The 12,530-nt window shown below is 34.2% G+C and overlaps 2 protein-coding genes across 6 annotated transcripts in view; one reads left to right on the top strand and one right to left on the bottom strand.

Moving 5' to 3' along the window:
* The window catches only part of IMMP1L (inner mitochondrial membrane peptidase subunit 1), a 44,298-nt gene extending 39,221 nt beyond the window's left edge, over positions 1–5,077 (top strand). For 2 of the 3 annotated variants that reach the window (XM_039355915.1, XM_039355916.1), the window contains 2 exons: positions 3,258–3,368; positions 4,936–5,077. In XM_039355915.1, coding sequence (XP_039211849.1) covers positions 3,258–3,368; positions 4,936–5,004 — 180 coding nt within the window. In that variant the 3' untranslated portion in view covers positions 5,005–5,077. Of the gene's footprint in view, positions 1–3,257; positions 3,369–4,935 lie in introns of those variants that run through there. The other variant, XR_005558239.1, reaches the window with a different exon arrangement.
* Positions 3,677–12,530, bottom strand: part of DNAJC24 (DnaJ heat shock protein family (Hsp40) member C24) — a 41,085-nt gene continuing 32,231 nt past the window's right edge. For 2 of the 3 annotated variants that reach the window (XM_039355918.1, XM_039355919.1), the window contains exons 4-5: positions 6,346–6,414; positions 3,677–5,387 (exon numbers count right to left, since the gene is read on the bottom strand). In XM_039355918.1, coding sequence (XP_039211852.1) covers positions 5,266–5,387; positions 6,346–6,414 — 191 coding nt within the window. In that variant the 3' untranslated portion in view covers positions 3,677–5,265. Of the gene's footprint in view, positions 5,388–6,253; positions 6,415–12,530 lie in introns of all 3 variants that reach the window. The other variant, XR_005558240.1, reaches the window with a different exon arrangement.

The following is a 12,530-nucleotide window of genomic DNA, read 5'->3' as shown; positions in this document are numbered from 1 at the left end:
ATTTCACTTTTATAGAGCTGAAAACCTCCGGGTATAGAAGAACTAATGAATGGATTGGCTCCTCAGAACTCCTCTCCCCATCAAGGAGAGGTCAAGGCTCACCCACAAGTTTGCTCCATATTGAATCCTCTTCCAAAGAGTTTGTAAAAAAAGAACAATCTTCAGAGTTCTGGGCAGGGGGAGACAGCTTGTGTAAGTCACAATTTGGCTCCTTCAAAGAGTCACTGTGTTTGCCCGTTTCCTCTCTTAACTAACTTAAGAAGTTGCTTATTATTGATTTATTAGAAATTAAGAATCTTCCAAAGTCAGGATTTTATCACACCGGGAGAATCTCATTCTGCCTTAGATGAAAGAAGAAGCTTCATATAAATCTAAAAATTAGAAAGTTTTAATTTTTGGAAAATTGCAAAAGAGGAACTATAATGTGGATTTTGGAAAGTTAAGAATCTAGGTAGATATTTCCTATGAGGAATTTAAAATTTTATAAATAAATGTATAAAGAACTTGAAATTGAAATTAATGTAAGAAATTCTCCTGTGGGAGTTTTGCTGATTGGAAAATAAACAGATGATTAGAAGGGACTTTGAAAGTTGACTAGAGGGAACTAGACAGAATTAAATATAATTAAATGGGAAGTAATCCAGTAATGGAGCAATACTATTTGACTATAGAAGAAATTAAGGCTATTTAGGAACAATGTATTCAGAAACTACTTGCTTGATACTATAATACAGGATATAAAAGAACAACAAATTCTATTGAATAAAAAAGAGGCTGAGGCTGATTTGAATCTGGATCTGAACTTTTAAAAAAGCCATATTACAAAAGTGACATGGAAGAGATGACATGATGGATTTACAATGTCTTTAATTATTAATGGGATATACAAATAATCAGGAGAATGATTTGGAAAGTTTTTTTTTTAATCTTGGATTTACAAAAAGGATGTGTTAAACTACTGAAGCCATTCCTAAAAGGAGGCAAAGAGAAAATGATAAGAAATCAACATATAGGATTTTATTTGACAGGATTAAAGATCAAGGTTTTTAAAAGTACATTTTATATGTAGATTAAAATATGTATGTTGTGGTTTCTGATAGCTATTAATGAGATTTCTTTTGGGCCAGGACCAAATGACAAGGCTTTAAAGATCTGTTTATAAGTGGGAAGAGATTTATTTTATTTCTTAAAGAAAGTGATTGGATTATAAAATGGATTTGTTTGAAGGTTAAAATCTGTATCTTACTATTTCTGGTAGCCCTCAGTAGACTTTTGTTGATTAGTACAGTAAATAGATTACTGACAAGGGAATAAGAGGTGTTTTTTAATTGAAATATTAGAGAAGGTGTTACTGAAATGGTTTATACTTGTCTGGAGAGTGAAGGAGCCATCTTTTATATATATTTTTCTATCTCTTTACATCTTTTTTGTTACTTTTTATAATTTTCTGTTTGTAGTAGTGTTTTATCTTTGGATTTATAAACTTTAATAAAATTACTTTGACTCTGGCTGTTCTGTTAACTTCAAAACTGAGCCAACCCTTTATCCCTATCCATTATTGTCCTAATGCTATCCATTAGGTATTTAATTCCTTGGGGACTGGTTGTCAGATACTGGCATTTTCCCAATATGTTTAATGCTCTCTGGTTATGTTGGAAATTGTATTTTGTCTTTATGATTTCCTAATGCCTTTGTAATAATAAGCCCCTCCCCTCCTCAGACATCATCTGGCTTTTTTAAGGAGGTTCTTCGTGCTATTAGGAATGTGTTAGTAACACCTCCAGCTGATTGCTAGGGTTTGAAGATACTTTATTTTCTAGTCTTGTGTAAACTGCTTCGTTTGACACAGACCTTTTTTTTTAGGTAATGGTAGAGCAAAATATTAGGGAGGACCTCTTTCCCCTGGGAAAGTTGTGGATGAAGTTCAAGTTGGCATTTGAAACTGACTTATTTTTCTCCAAGGATGCAAGGAGTCAGTTCTTAAATATACTCTCACCTGGAAGCACATTTAAGCCTGCCCCTTAAGTGGGTATTAATCATATTTTCCTTTTGCTTTTGAGATATGTGTAGAGATGGTAAAATACCTGGAATCACCATCTCAAAGCACTAATGGATGCATTCCTGTTCAGAGGATAAATGGAGTTTGGATTTGTGTCCTCCACCTCCACCACTTCAGAAAAGCTAGTCTTCTCACCTCTTTTTGTCTCTCATTCTGCCTAACACACTCAACAACCACTCCTAACACACTCAACAACCAACCTCTCATTCTGCCTAACACACTCAACAACCACTCTTCCTTGTCTTGCCATCTTCCAACCAACAAATCTTCCAGTGCCTGTTTTCTCCAGTTTCAAACCGCTTAGCTGTTCCATCTCCGCCAAATTTTCCATTTTTTCCCCTTGTTCAATCCAGTTCATCTCATTCTGCCAACCCAATTTTCCTCTGCATGTTTCACCTCTTCCTTTCATTTTGGTCTTGCCCTCTGGGACAAGGAGGAATCATTTTTATTTTTTTATTTTCATTCTTTTATTTTAGAAATTAATCTCCAAGTTCTAAAATGTTTAACTTCACAGTATATACAAGTCCACAACTGCTGTTGTGTTAGTATGATTGATATAAAGGAATTTCTTTATGGTTGAATTCCTAGCATGTTCATATGTGGTCCATATTAAAAGGCTTCTGTCACATTGTAAGGTCACCATTATTAATGTTTAAATTATAAGGAGGGATTGGCTGGTTTGTGATGGTCATTAATACAATATTATGTGTTGTGAATCCTGCCTGCGCATAGAATGAACTGTGATATTAATTAGAACTTTGACAAGTCTTTTCTGATAAAATGATGAGATTATTCGTAATTGATGTCACAATCAATTACCATTTAGTTCATCAGAAGCTTACTAACTGGTCTAGCCTTAGTGCTGGCCCCAGGATGTTGATGAGTGTGTGGCTGCCCTGCTTGTGCTATTACTGTGACACAGAGCAAGATTTTCAGTCAACATCCTAAATTAACTCTTTTAAAATCTATTAAATAAATGAATGTTACACTGACCCAACCTAACATCTCCATTTGGAGATTTTTGTCTGTGTTGCAGTGTTTTGGGGAGCCTATGACAGTATTTATTAGGTTTTCTCCCCCTGAATTTAAAAGTGTAAAATTATTCATTTACTGCAATCATATAAAGGATGAAACTAGGCTGTATTAATTGCACTGCTTTTCACCTACATATTTGTTCTTTAATTTTAATATTTCTCAGGTACCTAAAGGACATGTTTGGTTAGAAGGTGATAATCTCAGGAATTCTACAGATTCCAGGTGTTATGGTCCTGTTCCATATGGATTGATAAGAGGACGAATTTGCTTTAAGGTATATTCCTGCAATCTAAAATGTGTTAATTTAACAGTTGTTATAGTCTTTGGGCTTAAGCTACGACAATGAGACATGTTCATTAGCTAATGAAACACAGGGACCAGGGTGTTAAAATGTTACAAAGAACATGATCTTCTTAAACAAGATTGTGTTTAAGCCTTTACAAAGTATTAGTTAAGTATTTACCTATATAAAAATATGTGCGCGCGTGCGCACACACACACACACACACACACACACACACAATCTCTCTCCTCTCAACAACTCTTTGTTTGATTTCTTTTTTTCACATATAAAAACAGCAATATGTTGAACCATCATTTTTTTTTATTTTGCAGCAAGTATACAATACTAAATATACTACTTTGGCTCCAACAATTCACACAATAGGGCTTCCCTTCCTGCTTCCCAAATATTATAATGTCTTCCTTGGTAGCATATATATGATATGATATGTAGAAAATCGGTGACCTGCCTTATGCACAAGGGGGCGGGCTTTTTCACTTCCACAACAGGTACTAAAATACTACTCATTCCACACCTTCAGCGGCCCCACTGCTTGCTTCTCTTCAGTTATTCCTACTGGCTACTGCTTTTCTTTAACCAGTTATTGATTCCTAAGAGGACCTGAACTCCCTTGTTTGTGTAGTTGATTCAGAAATCCTCAGTGAGGGATTTGCTAAAAGCTTTTCAGAAATCGAAGTATAAAATCTTCCAGATCAATATTTACATGCTCACAGTGTCAAATAACATAAATGGCTGTAGTATTTCCTTATAGAAGCCTTCCTTTTTCTTCTTCAATATCAGGCGTGTGTAACATGCTTTTAGTGTGATTGATCATTTTATAAAAATGGTTTTATGCCATTCTCCCATAAACAGAAGACTTTAATGATAGATATATTTTTAAAAATTATTTCAGCTTCCTGCCTCAGCCTGGGTGTATTCCATCTGTATAATTTCTTATGCAATTGTAGTTTGCTGGTTAACTCTCATATCGCATAATATTTATTCACAATTCACCTATTTCTTTTAGATGAGTGTCTGCCTAATGAGTACCAATGATTTTTTGATGTATGCAGAAAGAAAACAAATCCTCCATAACAGTCATATATACATGTTAAAGTAATGAGAATTGGTCATACATATATGCACATTATCTTTAACAATTAAAATATTTAGCTTGAACAGAAAAAACATGAGAATATTAAACCAACATAAACATTCTAATTTTCTAAACAATCTTAATATATCATCTGAAATCTTCATCAATCACCATCGAGTATGTATTTTTGCCATGACATGTATCCAGAGAAGCACTAGAGATTCAAACTATAATTCATTCCAGATAATTCCAAATATTTTACTTATTAAATAAACATATTTCACTCCAGAAATTCTTCAACAGTGTAGTTTAAGTGAAGAGCATATATAAGTCTTATCTGTGCTACTAGCCTGTTTAAAATGTTCAGTTTACTGCATTAAACACTTCAGTTGAAATAGAGAAAAGCTAAAGGATGACTGATGCTCAGAGGTATGTTAAGTAATTGCTTATTTTATTTTGCAGCTTTGGCCTTTGACGGATTTTGGGTTTCTGCGTTCAAGTCCCAACAGTCACAGGATTTGTAAAGATTGATTTATGTTGTCATCTTTTTTTAACCTTTCAAAAGTGATTTATATTTTTATATTCAATAAATAATGTATCATGATTGAGGATTATTTGTAATTTTTAATTAAATAGAGAGCCTAAAAATTATCATATATCTTTTCTCTGAGAATTTTCAGACACATTCAACCATTTGGAATGCAAGAATTAAACCATTTCAGATTGAGCTATTCTTTACTATTCCAGCTATTTACAATACCAGCCGCATTGATGTATTTCCTGGATGGCACATCAAATAATTTCTATAACTAATGAACATGTGTCACAGTTTACTAGTGAAGCATCTTCAACTTCATTTTTGGAAACAGTGTATTTTCCACCACATCGGCACGTGAAAGAATAACAGTGATCATCTGTTGAAACAAAATAAATCAGCTTCAACAATTCCTTATATACCACTGAAATGCTTATATTGAACAGAACCTGAATTAAATATTTAAAGTAGAATAATAATTTGCATAAGAAAGGAACCTATAGTATAATTTTATATTCCCACATGGAATGAAATCAGGCAATACCACAAGAGAAAACATATTTTCAGTTGTGATTGAGAGAGAAGTTTGTAAATGCCTTGTGTAGTACAGCTTTTTGCTATTCTACAAAGCCTTCAGTTGTGGTTGAGAGACAAGTTTGTAAATGCCTTGTGTGGTACAGCTTTTTCCTCAGTCTTCCAAGGGGCTTAGAGGGGAAAAACCGGGTAAAATACCTGTAACTTAATTCACAGGTATGCTTACAATCACTTGCATATATTAAAAAAAAATATTTTGCACTAGTAATTGAAAGGTTTTCTATCAACTTATCAAGTCAGTTAAATACCATATACACAATAAATCATTACAGAATGCAGATTGCTGTATACCACAACCGTATCAAAGCTGGGACAGTATAAAAAGAGCAATCAAAATGCACTAGTTTGTTATGACTAGAAAAGAATAATGAAGGGCAGTGATGCAATTATCAAGAACTGTTTCTTTTTACAAACAGTAAATCTAAATTATGTAAAAATATTTCATACTACACAAACATTTAACTGGTAGAATTTGCGCCAACAGGATGAGGTAATTATTGGTACGGATGCTTTTAATAGAAAGTTAGACAATGCAATGAATGTAATTTCTAACACCTTCTGATTGACTTCATTTCTAAACAGAATAATCAGTTTCAGGGGATCACAAATTTCTGAATACAAGTTTCTGGGGTGTAAACAAACAGCTGTTACCTCTACGACCAGCTTCTTGTTTGCTATTCTGGCAGTGCTCATTTATACATTAATATTTCAGTTCACATATCAGGTGGCTTCACATAGCTTACTGTGATTCCAGGTCATATCTTCAAGTGAAATCTGAGTATCCACTGGACATCCTTGTTCTAACTCATATTCTATGAGAAAACAGAAAGACATCATTTTCAGCAACATTATGTAAGATAAAAGCTGTAAGTTCACCACAACATGCTGATTTATTTTCTGTTTTTTATTCATGAGCTTAAGAGGGCAAACACAATGTTTTCTCACCATAACAACTGCTCTGTAAGGTAGGTTGGACTGAGAAAGAGACTGGCTCTGTGGTTAAGAATGGATGAGAACACAATTCCAGGAAGTGAATGCAGTTCTGTTGAATTTAGCTTTAAATCATTTCTCCGAGAACTGCTCATGCTTTTGATACATAAATCTCAACATCCCCATTCAATTATTTTTCTCCTGAAACATGTTAGCACACTTTAGCATTTGTATGCTTCTCCTTCTAGCTATCATAAGAACAATACATTTTTATTCTAGATATTACATAAAATCAAAACATTGATGAAAAATATTTCTACCGAGACATAACATCGTAAGCATGTGAGATGTTTCCAACCACTGTATGCAGATAAGTCTAAAAAAGATAGGATAATTTTTATTAAACTGTCTTGTTTAATATTTTTCATTTCTCATCAAATGTTTATCTTTTTTTTTTTTTTTTTTTTTTAAAAGAGCAGATATATGTGCTTCCACAAATCTTTTTCTGGTTGTCAACTCACCCATCTATCTGACTGCACTGTTGAACACTGGTGGTGCAAATTATGTTAAGCCTTTATATCCAAAACTGAAAGACCCCTTCTCTCAAGAATACTTAAACTGGGTGGGTGGGGGAGTTAACAATCCACTAAAGTAGAACCTCAGCTAATTCAGGTAAATCCAATGAATCAACATTTGTTTTGTTGAAAAACAAAAATTTCTTCTCACACTTGGATGGGGGGGGATGTACCATCTTGGAGATGTGCCCGTCTGACGCTGACATGAGCTTTGGCAGTTAGCATTTGAGAAGCTTTGATGGCTTCCAGATGCCCTGCTCTGCACGTAATCCAATGTAAGATCTTCTGGTTGAAGTTAAGATCTGGAGAACATCTGGCTTGGTCTTTACACATAGTCCTTGATTTATGACCACAATTGAGCCCAAAATTTATGTTGGTAAGCAAGATAGTTGTTAAATGAGTTTTGCCTCATTTTACAATGTTTCTTGCCAGAGTTTAATGTGAATCACTGCAGTTGTTAATAACATGGTTGCTAAGTGAATCTGACTTTGCCATTGACTTGCTTGCAAAAGATGATGACATGACCCTGGGAAACTACAACTGTCATAAATATAAGTCAACTGCCAAGGGTCTGACTTTTGATCATGCTGCGACAGTCATTTTCAATGCCATTGTAACTTCAAACAGTCACTAAATGAACTGTTGTAAGTCCCTACTGCATAGCATCATCACTACCTAAGTAATGGTATTGGGTTAGCTGTTGTGTCTCCTACATTGTTAGATCTTGAGCACTTGAACTTCACTGAGAGTGACATAGAATCTAGTGCAATTCAGGAGTTCGTGACTTATCGTGATATTGACTCAAGTTGTCAACCCACATGGGGGATTCACAGATGTATTTTTTGTCTCAGGCAGTTGTGTTATGATCTGGGAGTGGCCATTAACATCAATACCTTATTATGATTGGATCATTCTCTCATTGTTTTTAGTTTGGTTGTTGCTATCTCACCCTGCAGAGTGACAGGGCTTGCTACATTGGTCCACTCCAGGTGCCAAGGATCTGGTAAGCAGTTGGCCCAAGACTTTAGTAGCATCCTGGGAAAGGCACATGATGACGGCCTTGGATCAGATTGTTTCTATACAGTCTCTTGCTGTTTGTTAATCTTGGGGTGCTCCTTGATTTTCAAGGAGTTCCAGGAGATGAAGTTGTAGAATGGACATATATAACACCGTTAGAGGAAAATGAAAGTAAACTAGACCAAGCGTGAGTAAGAGCCCATGCCAGCAATTATATTTCAGTTATAAGAGCATTTCCATTCTTTCCATCATTAGAATTAGATTCCCAAGGTTGTGAAGATTGGGCCCCCTCCCCTCCTCAATTTTACTTTAAAGCCCTTTTGATAAGATGAAGTTATAAGAGCGGCCAAACGTAGTTAATTCTTTAAACCTTAAATTTGCAAATACTTATGCAGCAGCCTTCTTTAAGATGACTCATTCCTTGCTGGTGAGAGGGGCAAGTCACAGGTTCCTCTGCATGGCCACTAGGAGAATATTCTGCCATCAAGAACTCTGGTGGCACAGTGGTTAGAGTGCACTATTGCAGCTAACTGCCCACAGCTTGGAGTTCGATCCTGAAGAGGTTCAAGGTTGTCTCAGCCATCCATTCTTCCAAAGTTGGTAAAATGAAGACCCAGATTGTTGGGGATAATATGCTTACATTTGTAAACTTCCCAGAGAGTGCTGTAAAGCTCTGTGGTGCAGTATATAAGTCTAAGTGCTATTGTTATGAAGTCCAATCTTCAACTTTTTCTTACTAGGGAAGGTTGACAAGAAGATGGTTGAGCTACAGTTCCAAATATCCCTGGACAATCCCAAAAATCGATTGTCTGGACACTTTTCAGTTGAGTTTTAGAGCAAGACATAGTACTGAGACAGCATTCATCAGAATTATATATTTGCTATGGTAGAACCAGGATAAAGGGTGTTGCCATCATCCTCATTTTTACTGATTTATTGGCAGCTTTCAATATAACAGATCATGGTATCCTTACGGACTATCTACACTGTGTGCACAATTATTAGGCAAGTAAGTATTTTGACCGTATCATTTTCATACATATTTTCCACCTCCAAGCTGCATAAACTTGAATGCTTAGTGGATATACATATATCAGGTGATGTGTATTTGTATAATGAGGGAGGGTATGGCCTAAAGAGATCAACGCCCTGTATCAAGGTGTGCATAATTATTAGGCAGCTTTTCCTCAGCCAAAATGGACCAAAAAAGAGATTTAACTGACTCTGAAAAGTCAAAAATTGTAAAAAGTCTTTCAGAGGGATTCAGCAATCTTGAAATCGCTAAGATATTGGGGCGTGATCACAGAACATTTTGTTGCAAATTGTCAACAGGGTCATAAGAAACATGTTGAGAAAAAAAGATGCACATTAACTGCCAAAGATTTTAGAAGAATCAAACGTGAAGCTACCAGGAACTCATTATCGTCCACTGCTGTCATATTTCAAAACTGCAACCTACCTGGAGTGCCCAGAAGTACAAGGTGTTCAATGATGATTTGTTCAAAATGCTCACTTGCCCAATAACTGTGCACACTGTATAGGGACTAGAAGTGAAGGGATTTGTCAGCAGTGGTTCTCTTTTCTCTGTGGGCAATCCTGTTGATTGACTGAAGCCCAAAGCTCCTAATCTGTGCATTGCTTCCAATCTTGATGTTCATGCTCCTTTTATGTAACATCTACTAGGCCACTGAATGAAGTTATCTGTCAATTTCAAGTCAGTTACCATCAATTTTGCTTATTACTATAAGGATACTGCTTGATGATAGTTTATTTTTGAGAGATTTTGTTTTAACTCTCAAATTTAATCATATTATATTTTGATTGTTACATTTATGTTATACAATTTGTATTATAACCACAATCACAAAATTTAGTTCCTTTTTAAAAAAAGAATCTTATAGAATCAAATAATGCTACCAAGTTCCAGCTGTTCTATCTTAAGAGAAAAATACATTGACATGAACACCTCCAAACATCAATTGTGATTAATGTTCAATTTTATCTCAATAATAGATTTGTAAACCCCTTGTAAAAATGTTCTTGTTCTTAACTTACACATTCAAGATCTAAGTTTAGAATATATGAAATTATTTTCTGGGTCACATTATCTGAGTTCTGTATTAAATACATGAAAATAATTCACCAAATGATGAACTTTGAAACCCCTGATCTAATTAATCTGAGTGCTCAATACTAAAAAAAATGTACATTTATATTACAATATCTATATAAAAATGAATCACTTCTGTATTTGAAGAAAGATTCTACAATGTATCTCTATATTTCCTACTACATTTCAAGAAAAAAACATACAACTTTGTGGATATGATTGGTCCAATCCAATATAGTTTGAACTGAAATATGTTCTTTCCAGGGCAATAAGGATTTCAAAAATATCTAGAGAGAGTATTATAGTTTATCTTTCATATTTATACATAATGTTTCTTATGCTTCAGAAAGAACAGTATGTGCTAATAGATACTAATGTGTTTTAGAAGTTTGTATGTGTATCTACATACACTCATACAAAGAGAGATACATTTTCCCATGGAGATTTAGACATATATAATAAAAAACCAGGTTGATGCAACAATAGTGTGTGATATTTATAAGATAAAATAATCACAATTAAGATTAACAGCACACAAAGCACTATATAATACAAATACAAAGTGAAAAATGGGATGGTAGCTAGATAATTAACTCATAGTATCATTAACACTGGCAAATCTATTAACAAATTATTTGAGTTTTACAGTGTAATAATGGTTTTCTGACAAGATAATAGAGTAGTCTCCATAGAGGATGTTACTTTATCATTCAATGCTTTGCATTCATAATTACAATTTCATATTTTTAAGTGAACCATTAGTTTAAACTATTGGGATTCCCTGCTTCCTCAAATTAAATAATAACAATTATTCAGTAAGATATGCTGAATAATTTAGTTTATAGTTTAATGAATAAGTATAGATATATTAAATGTACAAGATGTATTGTGAGGATATCAAATGGATATAATATTTTAAAAGTTTAGAGATAAATATATGGAAAGGGACTATATCCAACCTTATTAATCCACATTAATATAAGGAAGAAATTGAGTTAGAACATTTAATTTAATCACACAATGTTGATCAAAGCAAGAGGTTTATAAAGATTTACAGTACATATATTTCACAAGAAACTGATTCACATTTAACCAAAAGCATACATGATCCTCCTGCCTGAATATGAAAGAAAATAAAACAAATGTTATACTGATGTTCTCCATTTTGGCGTATCCAATCTGCTACCACAGTAGTTAACTATGAATAATGTATTGGTAGTGAAATTAAACACTTATTTTAACTGCCCTCATGTATTGGTGAAAAAAATTCTAATTAGCACTTTAATATTAAAGCATGATTTCTCCCCCACACAATTCATTAATTAGCGGCCGATTAACCAGTATCAAGTTGGGCTATGGTCTCTTCTTCCTTTTTGCAACCTTAAATTGTGATTCTAATTTTACCTGAAATTGACACTATAGATCCCCAGGGAACAAGTTCCATCTAAATTAATCTTAATGAAGGCAATTAAAACAAATCAGACAAGTTAGAGATAATTACTGGATCAATAAAACCTCGCTGACCTAACCAATTCTGCACACCTTCAATAAATTAAACAGATACAGATTAAAAACAAAGTTAACCATTTACGTCTAAAATTTTGCTGCTACTGAAAGAGAAAGAAATGAAAATGAACCATTATCTTTCAGTTATTGACTAATCTACCTTAATAATAGTCCAAGAAGAAATACTACAATTTAGGTCTTCATTGGAGCTTGTTAAATCAAGTGTTTTCTTTTTCCAATTCATTTTGTTCTTCATAATGATACCAATTCTTTATAATAATTATATTAGTTCTTTAATGTGATATATAACTTTTCAAATACTTTTGAAAATGGTTCTATCTATATTCATTTAGAGCAAATCCTACTACTAAAAAGCCTATTTTTTAGGCCCTACCCCCAAGTTTTTCCTTCCTGATAGCGGGGGAGAGGGGGGGAGGGAAAGAGTGGAAATGAGATACAGCTACAAACTATATTCTGCCTCTAATATGTGACAACAGCATAACTGTATGCATTCTGCATCTTCTATCTTTACAAGCCCCCCCCCTGAAGGTATTACAAGCTGGCCCTTTCAACAAGACTTAGCTGTAGGAGTTCATAATGGTGATGGGAAGCTTAAGGAAAAAGAAAGGTTGTGAAAACGCTGATAAGGCCACATCTGAAGTACACTGGTAACTGAAATAAGGTGGTATTAGTGGCAAGAAAAGTAGGCTGTAATGGACCACCTCAGAATATAATGGCAAAGCCCGTCAAACAATCCAGAACATTAACAAAGGAGAGCAGCCCAATGTGC

The sequence above is a fragment of the Crotalus tigris genome, unplaced genomic scaffold (genome assembly GCF_016545835.1).
Source record: "Crotalus tigris isolate CLP2741 ecotype Arizona unplaced genomic scaffold, ASM1654583v1 scf7180000018777.2418813, whole genome shotgun sequence".
NCBI lineage: Eukaryota > Metazoa > Chordata > Lepidosauria > Squamata > Viperidae > Crotalus > Crotalus tigris.
Note: the sequence above shows the minus strand (reverse complement) of the source record. Positions and strands in the feature narration are given on the sequence as shown.